Source organism: Salvelinus namaycush, chromosome 21, assembly GCF_016432855.1.
Source record: "Salvelinus namaycush isolate Seneca chromosome 21, SaNama_1.0, whole genome shotgun sequence".
Classification (NCBI taxonomy): Eukaryota; Metazoa; Chordata; class Actinopteri; order Salmoniformes; family Salmonidae; genus Salvelinus; species Salvelinus namaycush.
In genome coordinates, this window is record NC_052327.1 from 46594078 (window position 1) to 46614698 (window position 20621).

At 43.5% G+C, this 20621-nt stretch overlaps 1 protein-coding gene across 1 annotated transcript in view; it reads left to right on the forward strand.

Moving 5' to 3' along the window:
* Positions 1 to 889: 889 nt before the first annotated feature.
* Positions 890 to 20621, forward strand: part of LOC120066429 (homeodomain-interacting protein kinase 2-like) — a 134655-nt gene continuing 114923 nt past the window's right edge. Inside the window, exon 1 of the mRNA XM_039017789.1 lies at positions 890 to 1207. Within this exon, the coding sequence (XP_038873717.1) occupies positions 1189 to 1207 (19 nt within the window). The 5' untranslated portion in view covers positions 890 to 1188. The remainder of the gene's footprint in view (positions 1208 to 20621) is intronic.

The following is a 20621-nucleotide window of genomic DNA, read 5'->3' on the forward strand; positions in this document are numbered from 1 at the left end:
GACTCCCATTGTTAGAGCGGAGAGACAGGTATCTTGTCAGTATACCCATAATCTTTGTCTCTAGTTAATTCTGTGAAAATGTAATGTCGTCATACTGTATGATGAGTGCATGACACAGGCACGACGAATGGCCCACAGAATCATTCAACACAATGTTAAATGCGCAGTTCTAAAACAAAATCCAGAGATACTTTGTTAACTTATTCCAACGAATTGAATGTGAGGTTGGACTGCTTATTCATGCGTAATAGTTCATGACATGTTACATTTGCATTTGTTCCTGTAGATATTTTGCTAATACTAGTGGTTCAATTGTTAGGTTATTACGCACCTGATATTATTTGTGTTGGACTGTTATTTTTAATATAAGGATGCCAAGCTGGAGAAGTGAATTATAGCTTATTTACAGCTTAATTAATCATTGCAATGAGCCTATATACCCTATTTTTTCATGTTGCTTAAATATATAACATGAATTAGACATGTAAGGTCTAAAAAATCATTTTGCACAGTAGGCAAGGATTTTTAATAACATTCGTAAAAAATGTATTATGTTATTATCTTTATTGGGAAACAGTATAGGCCTAACTACAGTAATTAAGGCTACCCTATCCACATGCATACATAACCTATAGCCGACTATTATATTAGATTAAATATATATGTATGCCTAAGGTTTTTCTCACAATATCAATTTACATTAAACATTTTAAATTAATGATTACAAAGGTACACGACACGCAACTGTTATTTAAACGAAACTAATGGGGCCCCGAAGAGATGCATCTTTTTTTTTAACCTTGCTATGACTACGACCGATTCGATAGTCAATTGACTATACTACACCGAACTCGCTCAGCTCTTCTCATTGCAACTTTTGCACGGTCTCCACAGTCATGTTATACACTAGCTCAAGTCAACCTGCAATTTGGCTCAACATTTGAGCCAAAAACAATTCACAATCGGCGGGGTTGTGTTGCAGAAATCTTCCTCTATAATTTTCCCGTGGACTGAGCACGAATTTGGAACCCTGGATGGGATTTTAGACATGTTTTCTCACTAATAAACTGGGCTAGTAATGCAGGAGACAGAGACTCTGTCAGTGGCTCAAGATGGCAGATTTTTATTGAGTTCTGAACAGATATCTTGCTTTATTTTTTGCCATGAATAACAGAAGTCCTTGCACCGATGGCCCCTGTGTACGAAGGTAAGATATGTTTATATCTGAAGTTTGAGTTCAACCAGTCTTGTATACAATTATATTCGCGACTTGGGTTGTTTACAAGAGAGAGATAAGAGGCAAAACTGTCATGCACCCTATTGCTTCTTTGTATCACAAAATTATACAATGATGCATTTTCTGTTTAGTGTTTAGTTTTGCTCCGTATTGGTTTCTTTATGTGTCCGATTGTCATAATAGCTCTGGTTGCAAACATATAGTGTGAAATCTATGGTCGAATCATTATGTAGGCTACAGTCTGTATTCCTAGCCGTCATAATTATTGTTTCCCATGCGATATCTATCCCACGATTTGAATCAAGTCGGCTACAAATACATTTCAAAATCATAATTTGAAAGTTGTTGCATTTGATTACGAATAATCTTGCTCTTGAAATTAGACCATTACTCCATACAGAGGAGAAAGAAAGGGCGAGAAGGAAGAACATCGCAGTTCAGAAAATAGTCACGCAACTGGAAAGCTAATTTAGCCTCATTTGTCTAAATTTAAAACCTCAATTCTCAATTTGTGGTTAAATGTTTAGTGCTTATAACGTTTATTTTTTTGGTGCAAAGATTAATTAAATATTCAATCAAAGCAAAGACATGCTTATGTAGCCTACTGCTGTTGCTGCATTACGTCTGTGACTAATCCCATTGAGGGAATTGTGAAAAATGCTTTGCCCTAATGAAGACAAGAGTATTTTAAGAGTGCTACAGTATTCTTCTATTCTGTTCTGTTCTTTTACTATGTCTCACATGGTAAATAGCCTTATTTCTTGGAATAAGGCAGAGTAGATAGAGCCAGGTCCTATAGTCCAATTTTAATTTTGTATATAGTACCTCAATGTTGTGATGACTACCAGGACAAATGCTATTTGGTCATCTAATAATATCCATAATCTTTTCCTATTACCCATCCATGCTCTTTAGAAGTGCACTGCAGTTTTCTTGACATATATTCTTGTCATTAACCCGAAAAAAGGAAGCATTCATGTATTTTTCTGGTCAACCAACTCATGGAAACTGAATGGTGTAATGTGAAAATTGATGTTTTTATAATGGCCATTTGCGTGAGTATTATTTTACTATTAGTCCGTGCTCCCTCTACTGGTAAAACTTGGAACACAACCCTTTGTAACAAACCAGCAACTACATATACAATCACATTTAGTTTTGATTTTGATTTAGTTTTGATTTATCTTAATTTTTTTAAAGTGTGAATGTTATTGTAGGTCTAAGTTGTGCCCAAACAAATTGTGTAGGCCTAGTCATTTGGAAGCATTTCATTCCAATTTAGGCCTATATCCTAACGAATCATATAGCTGAAGCTTTAGTAAGAGAGGGACAACTGACAGATTATTAAGTAGGAAATTAAAACCAATTTAAGAGTACAGTATTAATATCTACATTTGTGAAACCTAAGCTACATGCATGGACATATCCTTTATGTCAATCCAGACAGATCGATTTACATGCAGACTGGCTAGAGAGCTATGCATGTTCAACTCAACTGCCAAAGAGGCTTGCATTAACATGAAAATTAGAGTTTAAACAAGACTCCACTGTGCAAGGTAATTAGTTGAAATGGCGTTCCCTGGCTTGCCTTTCACCATGGCAAGAAAGGAGACAAATTAATTGCCTACCTTCTCTGTTCTTGCTTGCTATGTGGATCAGCAGCCAGGAGCAGCCATGGAAATGGCCACATTCACTTGTGGAAAACGGTGATAGGGACCATCCATGTGCAAAGAGACCATTATGATGATAACCAATGACCCCTGTCTCCCTCCCTAATCATTGTGTTTGTATCTTTAAATGCACTGTGCAACCCTCTAGCTTTTTCTCAAGATCAATTTAGTACCATTGATCTGTTCTCCATCTATACAGGCATTATGTGCTGATGTGTGTTTGAATGCTCTGTGGATCTCTGAGAGATGTATGGAGGGAAAGAGGGAAGGAGAGAGGGAGGGAGAGATGTAGGGACCACTTTCTGTCTTCTATGAGGTGAGTACCCTTATTGCTATATGTCAGAGGGCAGAAAAAGAGACATAGAGAAAGAGACAGAGAGAAACAGAACAAGTGAAAGAGACAGAAAGAGACAGAGAGAAAGAGACAGAGAGAAACAGAAAGAGTGAGAGAGACAGAGAGAAAGAGACAGAGATAAAGAGAACGAGACAGAGAGAAAGAGACAGAGAGAAAGATACAGAGATAAAGAGAAAGAGACAGAGAAAGAGACAGAGAGAAACAGAAAGAGTGAAAGAGACAGAGAGAAAGAGACAGAGAGAGCGAGAGACAGAGAGAGCGAGAGAGACAGAGAGACAGAGAGAGAGAGACAGAGTGAGAGACAGACAGAAAGAGACAGAGAAAGAGAGAGAGAGAGAGACAGAGAAAGAGACAGCCAGAGACAGAGAGAGAGAGAGAGAGAGACAGAGAAAGAAAGAGACATAGAGAAAGTGAGAGAGAGGCTGAGTCTGTCCATTCAGCTCTCACTCCTCTGCCCTCACACTCAGCTGTTGTTGGGAGCTGGCTGATTGATATCTTCCTCATAGGGCCGTGACCCCAGCTTCCATTCCAAGGTCGCATGGTTTCAACTTTGATTAGAATTGCAGGAAAAACCCAGGAATCTGGGGCCAAGCTACCCCCTGACTAAGTTAGAGCTGAGCTTCCTAGCTATTATGTTGAAATGCAGAGTAGAGAGTTTTGATAGTTTTGCTCACTGTCATCAGCAGGTCTGGACATAGTTTGGATAGTGATCATGGCTTTCCCTGTTGTGTCAATACACAAATAGCCTGTTGCAAGAGTTTAGGCCTATCTCATGCTTTTACTTTAGCTTACAGATTTATTTGTCTTTCTTTATTTTATTAGGATCGCTATTAGCCGACGCCAATGGCGACAGCTAGTCTTACTTAGGTCCGACACATAACGAAAAAGACATTACATGCAAAATGCTATTTTTTACATACAGTACATTATAAAGATTATAAAAATCTGCAGAACATTTCAAGCATCCCCTTTGCATTATTCAAAGTAGTCTATCTGAAAATAAATAAAAATCTAGTGTTCACTCTTGGTGGTATTCATTTGTGAAAGTGTTTCATAGAATAAGCTAAGCCAGGGAAAGGTGGTACTAGGAACTGTGAGAGCAGGCAGTGACTGTGTGTCAGCCAGATCCCTGTTGAAGCGGGAGGGATATGTGAGTGCTCTGATGTGTCTGTCTGGTGAAATGGTTCACAGGTGTGCTGCTCTGGCGGTGTGGTTTGGTGAGGAACAGATGGGTGCGGGTTGAGTTCTGACAGACCTGAAATGACAGGTTGGAGGCCAGGCTGAACAGAGCATTTGCAGGCAATACACAGTTAGACTGTAACGTTACTGTGTGTAGCCTATTTCTACAGGCTCTATTCTATTCTGTCAGCACATTTTCTGTAACAACTTTGTTATGTGGACAGAGAGACTAGATCAGAAAGAAGAGCAATTATCTTTAACTGGTTGAAGTATGCATAATGTCTTGATTCCTGAAAATTTCAGAACTGACAACATTCAAGGCTGCAAGGCCCATTCACTCTAGGGCGGGTCGATATGGCCAAAATACTGTATCATATCACAGTACTTTTCAAATGTTTGACCGTATGACGGTATGTGACGGTATTTAATGTTTTATAATAAAACCATTTCTAAATTGCTTTTTGAGGAGTGTGTGATCCTAGGGTGGCAACACATATATTCTAAATTATTTCAATGAGTCTTTCTCCATTCTGATTGTTTTGTACTGTTCAATTCAACTTCAACCAAAAATAATTGTCTTTATTGTCATCAATTTCTGCATTTCCTGCACACATTTGAGATCATTTCCCCACTACCATCTAGGGCTGCATGACATTGGCAAAAAATCTAGGCATTTTTTTTAACCATATGTTGCAATTGCAATATGACTTTTGACAATTTAGATCAGAACACTTAGGTGAACTGTTGGAATCATGGAAATAGAATGATTTCTATAATTGTATAGTAACAATATAATAGTGGGCACTTTGGATATGTTGTTTGAAATGACAACAAATTAAAATGCTAGGGAGGAGTTATTGTGACAGTGTAAGAACCAGTGTTTCTAGGGGGCCCTATTGCCTACATTAAAGGTTTTCTCTTAGCTACTTCATGTAGCTAACATATTCATGCTTTGCCTAATCCTCTTTGGTTGAGAAGATACTGTTGCACAAACAACATGCTGATTTAGGCCTACACCATCACTGGTATCAGGCTGTATAGCTAGCTACGTTTGCTCTGACTCAGTATATTTATTAGCTTAGCCAGCTAACTAGCGATTAGCATTAGCGGCTAACACGATTTAGAAAAGACAGAAAAGACAAACTTTCTGTTTGCAGATGTAAGAAACACAAATTAATAGTGTATTTATAGAACGCTTGTGAATTTATATTAAAACGCAAAGTGTAAACAGCATCGTTGTCATCAACATTGTTGCATGTGCTGCATTGACTATGTATTTTATTTGAATTTTGTATTTTTTTATTTAACCTTAATTTATGTAGGCATTTTTTAAAATAAATAAATCAACCAATAAAATTGACCATGCAGACTGAACACAAGTGTCTCTTGGACAAGCAAAAACAAATACACTCCTTGAGTGGCAGGGGCGGGGCTAGGTCTGTGTGGAAAGCAGCATGGAGGGAGAGAGAGCAGAAAGAGATCGACTCAAGTATCAGAATAAATTATACAAATGGATGTTACACACGGCGCATCACATTTAACAAACCGAACATTCAAATACTGTTATAGAAGGTCAAGTAAAAACCCAAACCAGTCCGTGCATCAATACCAGTATATAGTCAAATATGGTATACTGCCCAGCCCTCTCTCACTCTCAGTCAGATCTTGGGACTGGAGAACACCGTGTCAGCTTGAGTTTCTGCTAGTGTGCTCAATGCTTAGTGTTTTGAGAGGGAGTGAGTGTTTGGCTGGGGATCTGCTGCTCAGTGCTTACAGAAGGCATTTCCGTGCAGAGTGTCATGCATGTGTGAAGGCCTTTTTCCAGCAGGCAGCTTTCTCTGTTGTTAATCTGTGTTTGCTGTCAGCTTGTGTAGAACATCTGCCTGTGGCTCTGACTCTGACAAGCATGTCCTGCGAGGTTCATCCAGCTCTATCTGGATGTTTGTCCCTAAGTCCCGAGGGTTTCTGCATGCTATTTCTTCCATCTTAAATGGAACAGAATAGGAGCTGTTGTGAAGTTGTATTTGTTAATTGATTAGTAGTAATTGCTGGTTCATAAAGGCCCCTTTTCATTTTGACTTCCCCATGTAGTGAGAGAGTAGAGTCTATCGTCTCTGTCAAGGATATGATATGGTATTAATTTGACACAGCAAGTTTTTTGCTTTTCCCATGACTCCTGTGCAGTAGGGCAACATTTCGAGGTGGCAATCTTTCTGTATGTGTGTCTTTTCCCTCAGGCCTGGTTGCCTGTTGATGCCAGCAGCCCTCCTCCATGGCCCCTCCCTTCTCCACCCCTCCCCCACCCCCAAATACCCCTCTGTTTGTTTGTGAGATGAGAAGCCATGGTCAGCTCAGATTCTACCCATGTGACACCAACGCAACACCGTCTGATGGGTAGTTTGGCAGTTCTGGGGGGATGTGTTTAGGAGGGTGTGGGGGATACTGTAGTGACAGCTTTTGTGCTCTTGTAATCATGCCTCCCACCCCTCTCTCCCCTATTGTCCCAGCCCAGCCCACCCCCATACCAGCCTGTTTGGTGGTGGTGGACATTGTCCATGCCCTTAATCCTATTGTTTTGGATAATATCCCCCCCACCCAGTCCATTTGGCATGGCACTCTCTGGAAGAACAACAGACTGGGCCTTTATCACAGACCGGGTCATCTAGGCTTTCAACATGACATGTCACATTACACTCACAACATGGGGCCAGAGCCCAATACAGTCCAATATAGTCTCCAACATTATGTATAGACTGCAGTCTACAGTATCCAAATGATTGACATAGCACGGTCGGATACAGTAACTTCAGAGGGAACATTCAGCTCATTTTAAAACTGCCCAGTTGCTCACCCTTATTTCTTCCTTTCTATGGAGCTTTTGAAAGTGAAAAATTGATTTTTAATCAAGGTATTCATGTTCTCTGCATTCTTTCCTCCACTTGAGAGACTGAGAGAGAGAGACATAGAGAAACTGAGAGAGTAACTGAGAGAGAAACTGAGAGAGAAACTGAGAGAGAGACTGAGAGACCGAGAGAGACCAAGAGAGAGAGACAGAGAGAGAGACAGAGAAACAGAGAGAGACTGAGAGACCGAGAGAGACCGAGAGAGCGACTGAGAGAGACAGAGAAAGAGAGAGAGAGAGACTGAAAGAGACTGAAAGAATCTGAGATGCATTATGCATGTGATGAAGTGAGGAGTGGAAAAGCAGATGGGCAGAGCTGCAGCAAGACTAGAGGGTGGTCTCATGCAGACCCATAATACTCTGGCCTTACCAACACAACAGAGAGAGAGAGAGAGAGAGTCCACCATGTAGAGTGAGGGAGTGAGAGAGTATGGGCCATCCCCATTTCTGTCACAAGGGAAGTGGAACATCGGCTGGCTGGCTGGCGGAGTGCAGGCGGCCCCTTCACAGATGGCTGCAGGTACAGCGACACGCTTGGCTGATAACCAAAGGACTTCACACGGCCAGACGTGCAGTCTGCCCCACTTCTGCTGGGAGCCAGGGGGAGAGAGAAGGGACAGACACCGCTCACAGTACAGAGGACTGGGGAGAGAAGGGACATACAGAGAGAGAGAGAGAGAGAGAGAGAGAGAGACAGAGAGACAGAGAGACAGAGAGAGACAGAGAGTGACTGAGCCAGGCAAGGAATCAACAGGCATGGAAATGAACATCACACATTCTTCTGTTGAGCTCTGTCTCTTACCTCTCTACCTCCTTTCCTCTATCTTTAATCCTTTCTCTCTTTTTCTATCTCTCTATTTTTTCAATTTCTCTTCTATTAACTTTTGCTGCTCTTTCGTTTCTGCTGGATCACTGACTACCCACCTAGTTGGTGTTGCTCAATCTATCACTGATGTGTGTGTGGTCAACAATACACTCAAAGACTCAGATGTTACTGGCTTTGATGGTGAGATGGAGGGTAGAGAGAACACTGATAGCAGATCACTGATTTAACTGGCTTCTCGTGCCTCCATTTGTGCTGACATGTGAAAAGAAAATGCTAAATAAAAGAATGTCCCCCAGGCCATAGTTCAGATATCTAATTTAATTCCATTATTATCTCTTTAGGGCATTTTGAAACTATAATTGCCTCATGCTTATGTCACTGTCATAGCTGCCCGAAAAAGAAAATAATGTAACATTAAGGTCATAGAAAAATGTGATTGTTAGTTATTTTTTCTGTTACTTTTCACACCTTATTCGATTTTTTTGTAACAATTTCTTTGATATTCAGTTGGCTATGATTATTTCAAGGCCACATTGACCTGGCGTTCAGTCTTTAAAACAACAAAGGGAAAGAACCTGTCTGCTCTTAGAACTGACCCTTCATTTCAGAGCGAGAGAGAGAGAAAGGGAGAAATGAAGGAGAGCGAGGGGGGGTGGAGGGGCCCATGGGCCTCCAGGGTGCTCTCAAAGGTCGTGGGGGGTGGAGGTGGGGTGGAGGTGGGGTGTGCAGAGGGGGTGCATCCGTCTCCTCTAACCTGTCTCCTTTTATTGAGGATCAATGACACACGCACACACACACATACGCACTCCGTGATGGGTCATGGCAGCTGTATGCTCAGGCAGAGGCTAGCAAAAGGCTCTGGATTTTTCAGAGAAACAACCTCAGAAAAAGGACAAGAACTGACCTTTAGAAACACACTACAGCCTCCCGGGTGGCGCAGTGGTCTAGGGCACTGCATCACAGCGCTAGCTGTGCCACCAGAGTCTCTGGGTTCGCGCCCAGGCTCTGTCGCAGCCGGCCGCGACCGGGAGGTCCGTGGGGCGACGCACAATTGGCCTAGCGTCGTCCGGGTTAGGGAGGGTTTGGCCGGTAGGGATATCCTTGTCTCATCGCGCTCCAGCGACTCCTGTGGTGGGCCGGGCGCAGTGCGCGCTAACCAAGGGGGCCAGGTACACGGTGTTTCCTCCGACACATTGGTGCAGCTGGCTTCCGGGTTGGAGGCGCGCTGTGTTAAGAAGCAGTGCGGCTTGGTTGGGTTGTGCTTCGGAGGACGCATGGCTTTCGACCTTCGTCTCTCCCGAGCCCGTACGGGAGTTGTAGCGATGAGACAAGATAGTAATTACTAGCGATTGGATACCACGAAAATTGGGGAGAAAAGTAAAATAAAAAAAGAAACACACTACCATTCAAAAGTTTGGGGTCACTTAGAGATGTCCTTGTTTTTGAAAGAAAAGCAAATTTTTTGTCCATTAAAATAACATCAAATTGATCAGAAATACAGTGTAGACATTGTTAATGTTGTAAATGGCTATTGTAGCTGGAAACGGCAGATTTGTTATGGAATATCTATATAGGTGTATAGAGGCCCATTATCAGCAACCATCACTCCTGTGTTCCAATGGCACGGTGTGTTAGCTAATCCAAGTTTATCATATTAAAAGTCTAATTGATCATTAGAAAACCCTTTTGCAATTATGTTTGCACACCTGAAAACTGTTGTCCTGATTAAAGAAGCAATAAAACTGGCCTTCTTTAAACTAATTGAGTATCTGTAGCATCAGCATTTGTGGGTTCGATTACAGGCTCAAAATGGCCAGAAACAAATAACTTTCTTCTGAAACTCGTCAGTCTATTCTTGTTCTGAGAAATGAAGGCTATTCCATGCGAGAAATTTCCAAGAAACTGAAGATCTGGTACTACTCCCTTCACAGAACAGCGCAAATAATAGGCCTTTGCACGCCTATGTAGATATTCCATAAGAAATCAGCCGTTTCCAGTTACAATAGTCATTTACAACATTAACAATGTCTACACTGTATTTCTGATCAATTTGATGTTATTTTAATGGACAAAAGATGTGATTTTCTTTCAAAAACAAGGACATTTCTAAGTGACCCCAAACTTTTGAACGGGAGTGTATGAAAGCCTGTCTTCCATCACCGGTGCTTTAGGACTGTTGTTTTTGCCTCATTAACTTTCTGAAAGAGACAAAGTCAGAGAGTTGAGGCCTCCGCCCTAGAAGCTGATACGATGCCTATTGGCTTGCAGACAGTGTGGTCACTAAATGCTGATGCTTGGCTATTTACATGGCTGGTTTGGATGTTATGGGTGTTTGCAAATGAAATAATTTGAAACCTCAGCAGCTCTGTCACCAGATATCTTTCTGTGTAATTCACGTCTGTGTGTGTGTGTGTGCGTGCGTGTGTGCGTCTGTTACTGTGGCCTCTGCTGGATTCTGTGAAGAGAGAGGGATGGTTGTTCCAGAGAGGAAGCTACTCTTCAGAGAACCAGACAGTTACACGGAACCCAAACCGGCTGCGTGCGTGCGCCATCGTGCATAAATGTATTTTGCCCTCCCACACCAAACACGATCACGACACGCAGGTTAAAATATCAAAACAAACTCTGAACCAATTACATTCATTTGGGGACAGGTCGAAAAGCATGAAACATTAATGGCAATTTAGCTAGCTAGGTTGCACTTGCTAGCTAATTTGTCCAATTTAGATAGCTTGCTGTTGCTAGCTAATTTGTTCTTTGATATAAACATTGAGTTGTTATTTTACCTGAAATGGACAAGGTCCTCTACTCCGACAATTAGTCCACACATAAAACGGTCAACCGAGTCGTTTCTAGTCATCTCTCCTCCTTCCAGGCTTTTTCTTCTCTGGACTTTATATTGCGATTGGCAACTTTCATAAATTAGGTGCATTACCGCCACCGACCTCGTTCGTCTTTCAGTCACCCATGTGGGTATAACCAATGAGGAGATGGCACGTGGGTACCTGCTTCTATAAACCAATGAGGAGATGGGAGAGGCAGGACTTGCAGCACGATCTGCGTCACAAATAGAACTGACTTCTATTTTAGCCCTTGGCAACGCAGACGCTCGTTGGCGCGCACGAGCAGTGTGGGTGCAATAATTGAATAATATAGATTTCTACATTTATTTTGCAACACTCGGGCACGCGATGCGAGCGGTGTAGTCAGGGTATAAGTTCCCTGGAACAGGAGCCCAGCTGCTAAATGACTCTGAAGCACCATGGCCCCTTCCTGCTCCTAAGCTCTGGTCCAACACCCTCCTCTGAAATATCACACACACAAGTCACCTGGGGAAGCATGTGTGCCATGACCTGCCCCGCCCCGCCCCGCCCCTAAGTTCTATGTGATAGCAGAAACGATGGCGTGAGAAAAGGAAGAAGGGAAGGAAAGGCTAACCACATGTGGGGATGGATGTGCTCTGGTTAACCAAGCCCTCTTCCCAGAAAACGCTTCTGCTTAAAAACTTGCTTGAAAACACTATGCCTGCCTCTCTGCTGATTGGTCGCTGGGTGACTCATGAGGTCCGACTGGTTCCTCTGTGTTTGGGATTCAGTGTAGGACGAGGCAGCAACGCAGGACCAGGACTATGGGTGTCTGTCACGCACAAGACCTGCAGTGATCTGTGGACACACACACACACACAGTAGTATTTGGTTATTTCCTGGCTGGGTGTTGAGACCAGGCTGGGCTGTATAGTGTGTCTCTTCTGAGTGGGAGTTGTACTGGAGTACAGGCATAGCTTAGAGCAGAGCTGTTGACCCCTGGGTTCCTCCTTGGCCCCTGTTAGAGCACACCCATACCCCATTAAACACTCCTCCACGGTGGACTGGTTTTGGTTGGGGCTGCTTAATTAACAGGGCAGCACGGCTGGCCCTTAAATATACACGAGAGCTAACATTAATAATCTGCATGTCAATCTCTCCTGGTTCAAAGTAGAGGAGAGATTGACTTCATCACCACTTGTATTTGTGAGAAGTATTGACATGTTGAATGCACTGAGCTGTCTGTTAAACTACTAGCACACAGCTCAGACACAAAATGCATACCCCACAAGACATGCCACCAGGTCTCTTCACAGTCCCCAAGTCCAGAACAGACTATGGAAGGTGCACAGTACTAAATAGAGCCATGACTACATGGAACTCTTTTCCACATTAAGTAATTCACGCAAGCAGTAAAATCAGATAAAAATACACCTTATGGAACAACGGGAACTGTGAAGAGACACACACGCACATGATAACATACGCACCGTACACATAGATTGTGTGTTGTAGATATGTGGTAGTAGAGTAGTGGCCTGAGGGAACATAGTTAATCTGTTGTGAAATGTTTTTAATTGTATATAACTGTCTTAATTTGGCATAATACAAAAAATGTCTCAGAAACCACAACCAATGTTATTTCTGTTTGTTATTTCAAGTCTCTCTCTCTCTCTCTCTCTCTCTCTCTCTCTCTCTCTCTCTCTCTCTCTCTCTCTCTCTCTCTCTCTCTCTCTCTCTCTCTCTCTCTCTCTCTCTCTCTCTCTCTCTCTCTCTCTCATCATCAGCAGCACAGTGACATGGAGGATTTAACTAGCTTGTTCTGGAATTCATTCTTTTTAATGATCATAATATGTGCCTCCTTGTAAATGCTATTACCATTTTGAATATTAACTCATTCATTTTTCTGCTCTCAGTACATCCCAATTAATTTACAAAGAACAAAAGCAGATTTAAATGTATTTTCTCTTAAATTGTTTATTGTGTTATTCCCTCAGCTATGTCTTTGTCTTGTATTTTGATTGTTTGGTATGGGTCTATAATTTAATTTAATTGGAAAATGTTAGATTGATCCACAATCTGATTATGGTCTATGAAGGTTAATGGTTTCTTCAGAAAACTTGACATGCCGCAGCGCCATTATTGGTTGATCTTTGGAGTGAATGATGGCTGTGGATATGTTGTGTGTGTTCTCAGTGTGTCTTTCTCCAGGGTTTATTGTCTCAGTGTGTCTTTCTCCAGGGTTTATTGTCTCAGTGTGTCTTTCTCCAGGGTTTATTGTCTCAGTGTGTCTTTCTCCAGGGTTTATTGTCTCAGTGTGTCTTTCTCCAGGGTTTATTGTCTCAGTGTGTCTTTCTCCAGGGTTTATTGTCTCAGTGTGTCTTTCTCCGGGGTTCGTGTCCTCAGTGTGTCTTTCTCTGGGGTTTATTGTCTCAGTGTGTCTTTCTCTGGAGTTCGTGTCCTCAGTGTGTCTTTCTCCGGGGTTCGTGTCCTCAGTGTGTCTTTCTCCGGGGTTCGTGTCCTCAGTGTCTCTTTCTCTGGGGTTCGTGTCCTTAGTGTGTCTTTCTCCGGGGTTCGTGTCCTCAGTGTGTCTTTCTCTGGGGTTCGTGTCCTCAGTGTGTCTTTCTCCGGGGTTCGTGTCCTCAGTGTGTCTTTCTCCGGGGTTCGTGTCCTCAGTGTCTCTTTCTCTGGGGTTCGTGTCCTTAGTGTGTCTTTCCCTGGGGTTTGTGTCCTCAGTGTGTCTTTCTCCGGGGTTTGTAACCTGGCAGCACTGCAAGAACTGCAAACATGCCACCTCAACATGCACACACACTCGATTAATTACAGCATGTGGTTAGCTTGCCTTGGTGACTGAATGTTTAGGCCAACATATCTATAGAGACACTCAAAACATACATTCTATCATGTCCTTGTGACACTGTTCTCTGCTTATATATTTCCCCCTTCATAACGCTCAATAGGCAGCTGTCCTGCTGCTCAATAGGAGTCAGAGTGAGAGCATGCAGTGGAGAGAGGCCTGTTGGACTGGCACTGTACATGGGTGATAAGCAGAGAGAAGAAAGGCAGTCTGCTTATCAGGTGTGTGTCCCTGCATGGCCCTGCTGTGTTTTCCTGGCGACCTGGAACAGTAGTCAAAGCAGAGTCCGTCAGAGGGATGGTGGGGTTCAAAGCCTAGTGTAACAGCAATGTTACGCTGTCTCCCTCTGTCTTCTCTGTATCTCCATCTTTCTGTTTCTGTCTCTCACTCTCCCTTGCTCTGTTTCTCTCTTGTTCTGTTTTTCTGTGTATCTCTTCCGCCCCCCCCCTTACTCTCTCTTGTTCTCTCTCTCTGTGGGGAGGAAGTTTGGTGCTGTTCTTTCTACTGTGCTGTGCTTAGTGTGTGTGTGATTAATAAGAAATCCTGCTCAAACAGAGCAATTCTGCATTCACCATGGCCCACATCCCCCTCTCCTCTCCTCCCTCCCTCCCTCCCTCCCTCCCTCCCTCCCTCCCTCCCTCCCTCCCTCCCTCCCTCCCTCCCTCCCTCCCTCCCTCCCACTTCTAGGGATGAGAAATAAACAGGCAGAGGTTAAGCTGTGGCACACAATGAAACCATGCCAAAGGTACCTCATAAACCAAACAGTTGGCTTTTTATAGGGCTGAACTTTACATGTGAATAACAAGCTGGAATCTATTATCAAACCACTGCTGAGCGGCTGCTTTGTTGTTAGTTTAGATGCATGATCATGGCGACTACCTATTTGTTATTCATTAAAGAGGGTTTCGAAATGTATTGGCTACAAGCGACCTTATGGATTTTAGTTGTAGTGTGTGACACTGTGTGTGTGCATGTGCGTGTGCGTGCATGTGTGCATGGGCACACACATTTGCACATGTATAGTGTGTTGTTAACTCACTCAGCATCTGTAGTTTACCTGGTGGTTTCCAGGAAGAGGACACTCGGGGAGTGGCACACCAGGCAAGCTGCTGGTTTATAGGCCTCGAAACCTTCTGCGTCTGCATCCTATACAAACCATATAGGCTATAGGTGGTGTGTGTGTGTGTGTGTGTGTGTGTGTGTGTGTGTGTGTGTGTGTGTGTGTGTGTGTGTGTGTGTGTGTGTGTGTGTGTGTCTGTGTGTGTGTGTGTGTGTGTGTGTGTGTGTGTGTGTGTGTGTCTGTGTGTGTGTGTGTGTGTGTGTGTGTGTGTGTGAGTCAGGGAGAGGCTCTAACTTCACTCCCTGACTGCCTCTCTGATGCATTATTCTATAAATAAGCTGAGATGGGAGCTATAAAGTGGACAGGGTGGTCAATAGTGGTCTGGAGTGGTGTGTTACAGTGGGGGAGAGACAGGCCCCAGCACCTCCACTGAAGACAGTTCCCAGAAGCCAGACACACAAGGCCAGGCTGAATGACATGGCTGGCTTGTTCGCTCCGAACAGTCAATATGTTCCTCCAATGGTGCATTAATTTTTACCTCCAGTCCCCAGCCTTCCAGTGGCCCTCATAGTTTATTATGAGAGGCTGGCTGGTTGGCTGGCTCTGTGCTGCATATGGCACAGCAGGGTCTCACTGCCATGGGCCTAAATGGACCTCAATGGACCTTGATGGACAGGCAGGCAGGCAGGCAGAGAAGCGGGGGGTAGCAATGACACTGATGCTGACTGGAATGAGCAGCAGACAGGTGTGTGTGTGTGTGTGTGGGGGGGGGGGGGGGGGGGGGGCACAGCTACGTCTCTCCTCTCCCGCCACTGAATGCCCCCATCAGAGGCAAGAGGAGATAATACTTAGTCTAGACAGAACTGAGGTCAAGTCATAACAAGTGATTTGCCCCCCATCCATGGCGGACAATTCCGGCAGATGCCTGACTGACTGTCCCGGATCAGCAGTGCGAGACAGACCGCCCTGTCCAATTGTCTGTATATACTGCAGCATGTCTTCCTGTCCAGTGTCCAGCTTGTACATCCTGCTATCATTCAGGCAGTTGATGGGAAATGCAAAGTGCTGTACATTCTCTCATCGCTTCATAATTATGGACATAGAGTTACAACTCTTTTTCAGCAGAACTTGGACTTTCCATTGGTTTCTAATACATTCACAGAGGGTTAGCTCTCCCTATGACCAAGGAAGAGTCAACCAGAAGGCCTGTATGTGTATTCCTCCCCTCCTCTAGAGAAGAGTCAACCAGAAGGCCTGTATGTGTATTCCTCCCCTCCTCTAGAGAAGAGTCAACCAGAAGGCCTGTATGTGTATTCCTCCTCTCCTCTAGAGAAGAGTCAACCAGAAGGCCTGTATGTGTATTCCTCCCCTCCTCTAGAGAAGAGTCAACCAGAAGGCCTGTATGTGTATTCCTCCTCTCCTCTAGAGAAGAGTCAACCAGAAAGCCTGTATGTGTATTCCTCCTCTCCTCTAGAGAAGAGTCAACCAGAAGGCCTGTATGTGTATTCCTCCTCTCCTCTAGAGAAGAGTCAACCAGTAGGCCTGTATGTGTATTCCGCCTCTCCTCTAAAGAAGAATCAACCAGAAGGCCTGTATGTGTATTCCTCCTCTCCTCTAGAGAAGAGTCAACCAGAAGGCCTGTATGTGTATTCCTCCTCTCCTCTAGAGAAGAGTCAACCAGAAGGCCTGTATGTGTATTCCGCCTCTCCTCTAGAGAAGAGTCAACCAGAAGGCCTGTATGTGTATTCCTCCTCTCCTCTAGAGAAGAGTCAACCAGAAGGCCTGTATGTGTATTCCTCCCCTCCTCTAAAGAAGAGTCAACCAGTAGGCCTGTATGTGTATTCCTCCCCTCCTCTAGAGAAGAGTCAACCAGTAGGCCTGTATGTGTATTCCTCCTCTTCTCTAGAGAAGAGTCAACCAGAAGGCCTGTATGTGTATTCCGCCTCTCCTCTAGAGAAGGGTCAACCAGAAGGCCTGTATGTGTATTCCTCCTCTCCTCTAGAGAAGAGTCAACCAGAAGGCCTGTATGTGTATTCCTCCTCTCCTCTAGAGAAGAGTCAACCAACAGGCTTGTATGTGTATTCCGCCTCTCCTCTAGAGAAGAGTCAACCAGAAGGCCTGTATGTGTATTCCGCCTCTCCTCTAGAGAAGAGTCAACCAGAAGGCCTGTATGTGTATTCCTCCCCTCCTCTTGAGAAGAGTCAACCAGAAGGCCTGTATGTGTATTCCTCCCCTCCTCTAGAGAAGAGTCAACCAGTAGGCCTGTATGTGTATTCCTCCCCTCCTCTTGAGAAGAGTCAACCAGAAGGCCTGTATGTGTATTCCTCCCCTCCTCTAGAGAAGAGTCAACCAGTAGGCCTGTATGTGTATTCCGCCTCTCCTCTAGAGAAGAGTCAACCAGAAGGCCTGTATGTGTATTCCTCCTCTCCTCTAGAGAAGAGTCAACCAGAAGGCCTGTATGTGTATTCCGCCTCTCCTCTAGAGAAGAGTCAACCAGTAGGCCTGTATGTGTATTCCTCCTCTCCTCTAGAGAAGAGTCAACCAGAAGGCATGTATGTGTATTCCTCCTCTCCTCTAGAGAAGAGTCAACCAGAAGGCCTGTATGTGTATTCCTCCCCTCCTCTAGAGAAGAGTCAACCAGTAGGCCTGTATGTGTATTCCTCCTCTCCTCTAGAGAAGAGTCAACCAGAAGGCCTGTATGTGTATTCCTCCTCTCTTCTAGAGAAGAGTCAACCAGTAGGCCTGTATGTGTATTCCTCCCCTCCTCTAGAGAAGAGTCAACCAGAAGGCCTGTATGTGTATTCCTCCCCTCCTCTAAAGAAGAATCAACCAGTAGGCCTGTATGTGTATTCCTCCCCTCCTCTAGAGAAGAGTCAACCAGAAGGCCTGTATGTGTATTCCTCCCCTCCTCTAGAGAAGAGTCAACCAGAAGGCCTGTATGTGTATTCCTCCCCTCCTCTAGAGAAGAGTCAACCAGTAGGCCTGTATGTGTATTCCTCCCCTCCTCTAGAGAAGAGTCAACCAGAAGGCCTGTATGTGTATTCCTCCCCTCCTCTAGAGAAGAGTCAACCAGTAGGCCTGTATGTGTATTCCTCCCCTCCTCTAGAGAAGAGTCAACCAGAAGGCCTGTATGTGTATTCCTCCCCTCCTCTAGAGAAGAGTCAACCAGAAGGCCTGTATGTGTATTCCTCCCCTCCTCTAGAGAAGAGTCAACCAGAAGGCCTGTATGTGTATTCCACCCCTCCTCTAGAGAAGAGTCAACCAGAAGGCCTGTATGTGTATTCCTCCCCTCCTCTAGAGAAGAGTCAACCAGAAGGCCTGTATGTGTATTCCTCCCCTCCTCTAGAGAAGAGTGCCGTGCTGTTCGGCACATTGTCATTTGAGCCCAACCAATATAAAATAGCTTCTAATGTTGATTTCATACATTGTAACAATAATGACATCATGAGAAGTGCCGCTAGTGTTCAGCCCAGAGATTCACTTTATTCATCCTATTTATTGAGTATCAGTTATCGGCTGATACGATACAGCGTTAAAAGGTCAATATCAGCCGATAATATCTGTGTTCCGATATATTGTAAGCTAGAGTGTAATGGTCCTGTGTGTAGCTGGTGTAGAGAGTCAGGCGCAGGACAGCAGATATGAGTAATCAACGTACTTTACTCAAAATTACAAAAATACAAAGTAACATCACGAGCCCACAAAAACGGACCGATGTACAAAGATCAATCACTCACAAACAAAACATGTGGAACAGAGGATTAAATAATAAACAAGTAATTGGTTGAGTGAAGCCAGGTGTGAAAGACAAAGACAGAACAAATGGAAAATGAAAAGTGGATCGGTGGTGGCTAGAAGGCCGGTGACGTCGACCGCCGAACGCCGCCCGAACAAGGAGAGGGACCGACTTCGGCGGAAGTCGTGACATAGAGACTTATATTTCCCTCACTAACTTTAAGTATCAGCTGTCAGAGCAGCTTACCGATCACTGCACCAGTACACAGCCCATCTGTAAATAGCCCATCCAACTACCTCATCCCCATACTGTTATTTATTTTTGCTCTTTTGCACCCCAGTTTCTCTACTTGCACATCATCATCATCATCTGCTCATCTATCACTCCAGTGTTAATGCTAAATTGTAATTATTTCGCCACTATGGCCTATTTATTGCCTTACCTCCCCAATCTTACTACATTTGCACACACAGTATATAGATCTTTCTATTGTGTTATTGACTGTACGTTTGATTTTCCCATGTGTAACTCTGTGGTGTTGTTTGTGTCGCAATGCTTTGCTTTATCTTGGCCAGGTCACAGTTATAAATGAGAACTTGTTCTCAACTAGCTTACCTGGTTAAATAAAGGTGAAATATATATTTTTAAATATTGATCTGGTACTAGTTGTCATGCACACCACAATACAGGTCTTAATTAAAACAGCCAAGCACACAGGACCTAGTCAGTCAGTAACCAGACCATCCCTCCCTCCCTCCCTCCCTCCATCCCACCCACCCACCCACCCTCTCACCCTCGGCCTCCCGCGCAGAATAGCCTTGATCTGCCTAAAAAGCAGATTAACTAGCCTTTGACAGAGGACATAATCCCCCCTAAAGACATTGACCATTTCCACTTCAGCATGCTGCTTCTAAACAGTGAGAAATTCCCCTGTGGTTTTCTGCTAAATTGCAGTGCGCTGAACACACCATGCTCTTTAAGGTATATTAAATGGAGGACCAGGCTACTTAAGGCATTCTAACATTGTAAACATGAAAACAATGGGCCCTTTACAGTTTTGCATTTGGCACTAAGTTCAGAAATGAAAATAAACTTCATAAGTGGAATTAAGAAGTTGTGTAGACTACAATGTTAGTTTAAATATAAAGGTGAACAGTAAACCACAGAGAAAGGGAGATGGTTGTTAAGATTTCAGGGTTCAGATCACAGACAGTTTTGAACTTAAGCGGTGATTCAATAATGATTAATTAGTTCTGACATTACAATGAAGTACAATTGTGCGTATTGTTACCTAAGCATGTTGTTCAGAGATAACATTCCAGCCATTTGACCCCAACTGTTTGTTCATTTAATTACTTTTCTGCGTTTGCCACAGGCACAGGCAAGTCAGTTACTCTTTATTCAACCCTTCAATTGTATTAACCGTGTAACCTTTCCAGCTCCCATAGTTTCCCTAGTGAGTCATGGATACATTAAAGGCCATGGCTACGGTTACAGAGTTTTCGCCCATATAAAAATACAAATAAATATGTTTTACCTTTATTTAATCAGGGAGTCATTTTGCAACATTTGGTTAAAAATCAGGCCTTGTTTTTTTGCCCATACCGTGCAGCCCTACATGGCAGTGTGGAAATGATCTCAGATGAATGGAAATGCAGGAAATGTGTTTTGGTTGAAGTTGAATTGAACAGTATAAAACAATCAGAATGGAGAAAGACTCATTGAAATCACATAGCATGTATGTGTTGTCACATAATGTCTAAAAACCTGTTTGTCATTATGGGGTATTGTGTGTGTAGATTGATGAGGGAAAACAACTATTTAATACATTTTATAACAAGGCTGTAACGTATCAAAATGTGGAAAAAGTCAAGGGATCTGAATACTTTCTGAATGCATGTGTCACGTAAAGAGAGAAAGGGTTTTTCCTAAACAAATGAGGGATTTCAGTAACATAACTTTTCAGTCAGAAATGGCTGTAATTATGTGGTAATT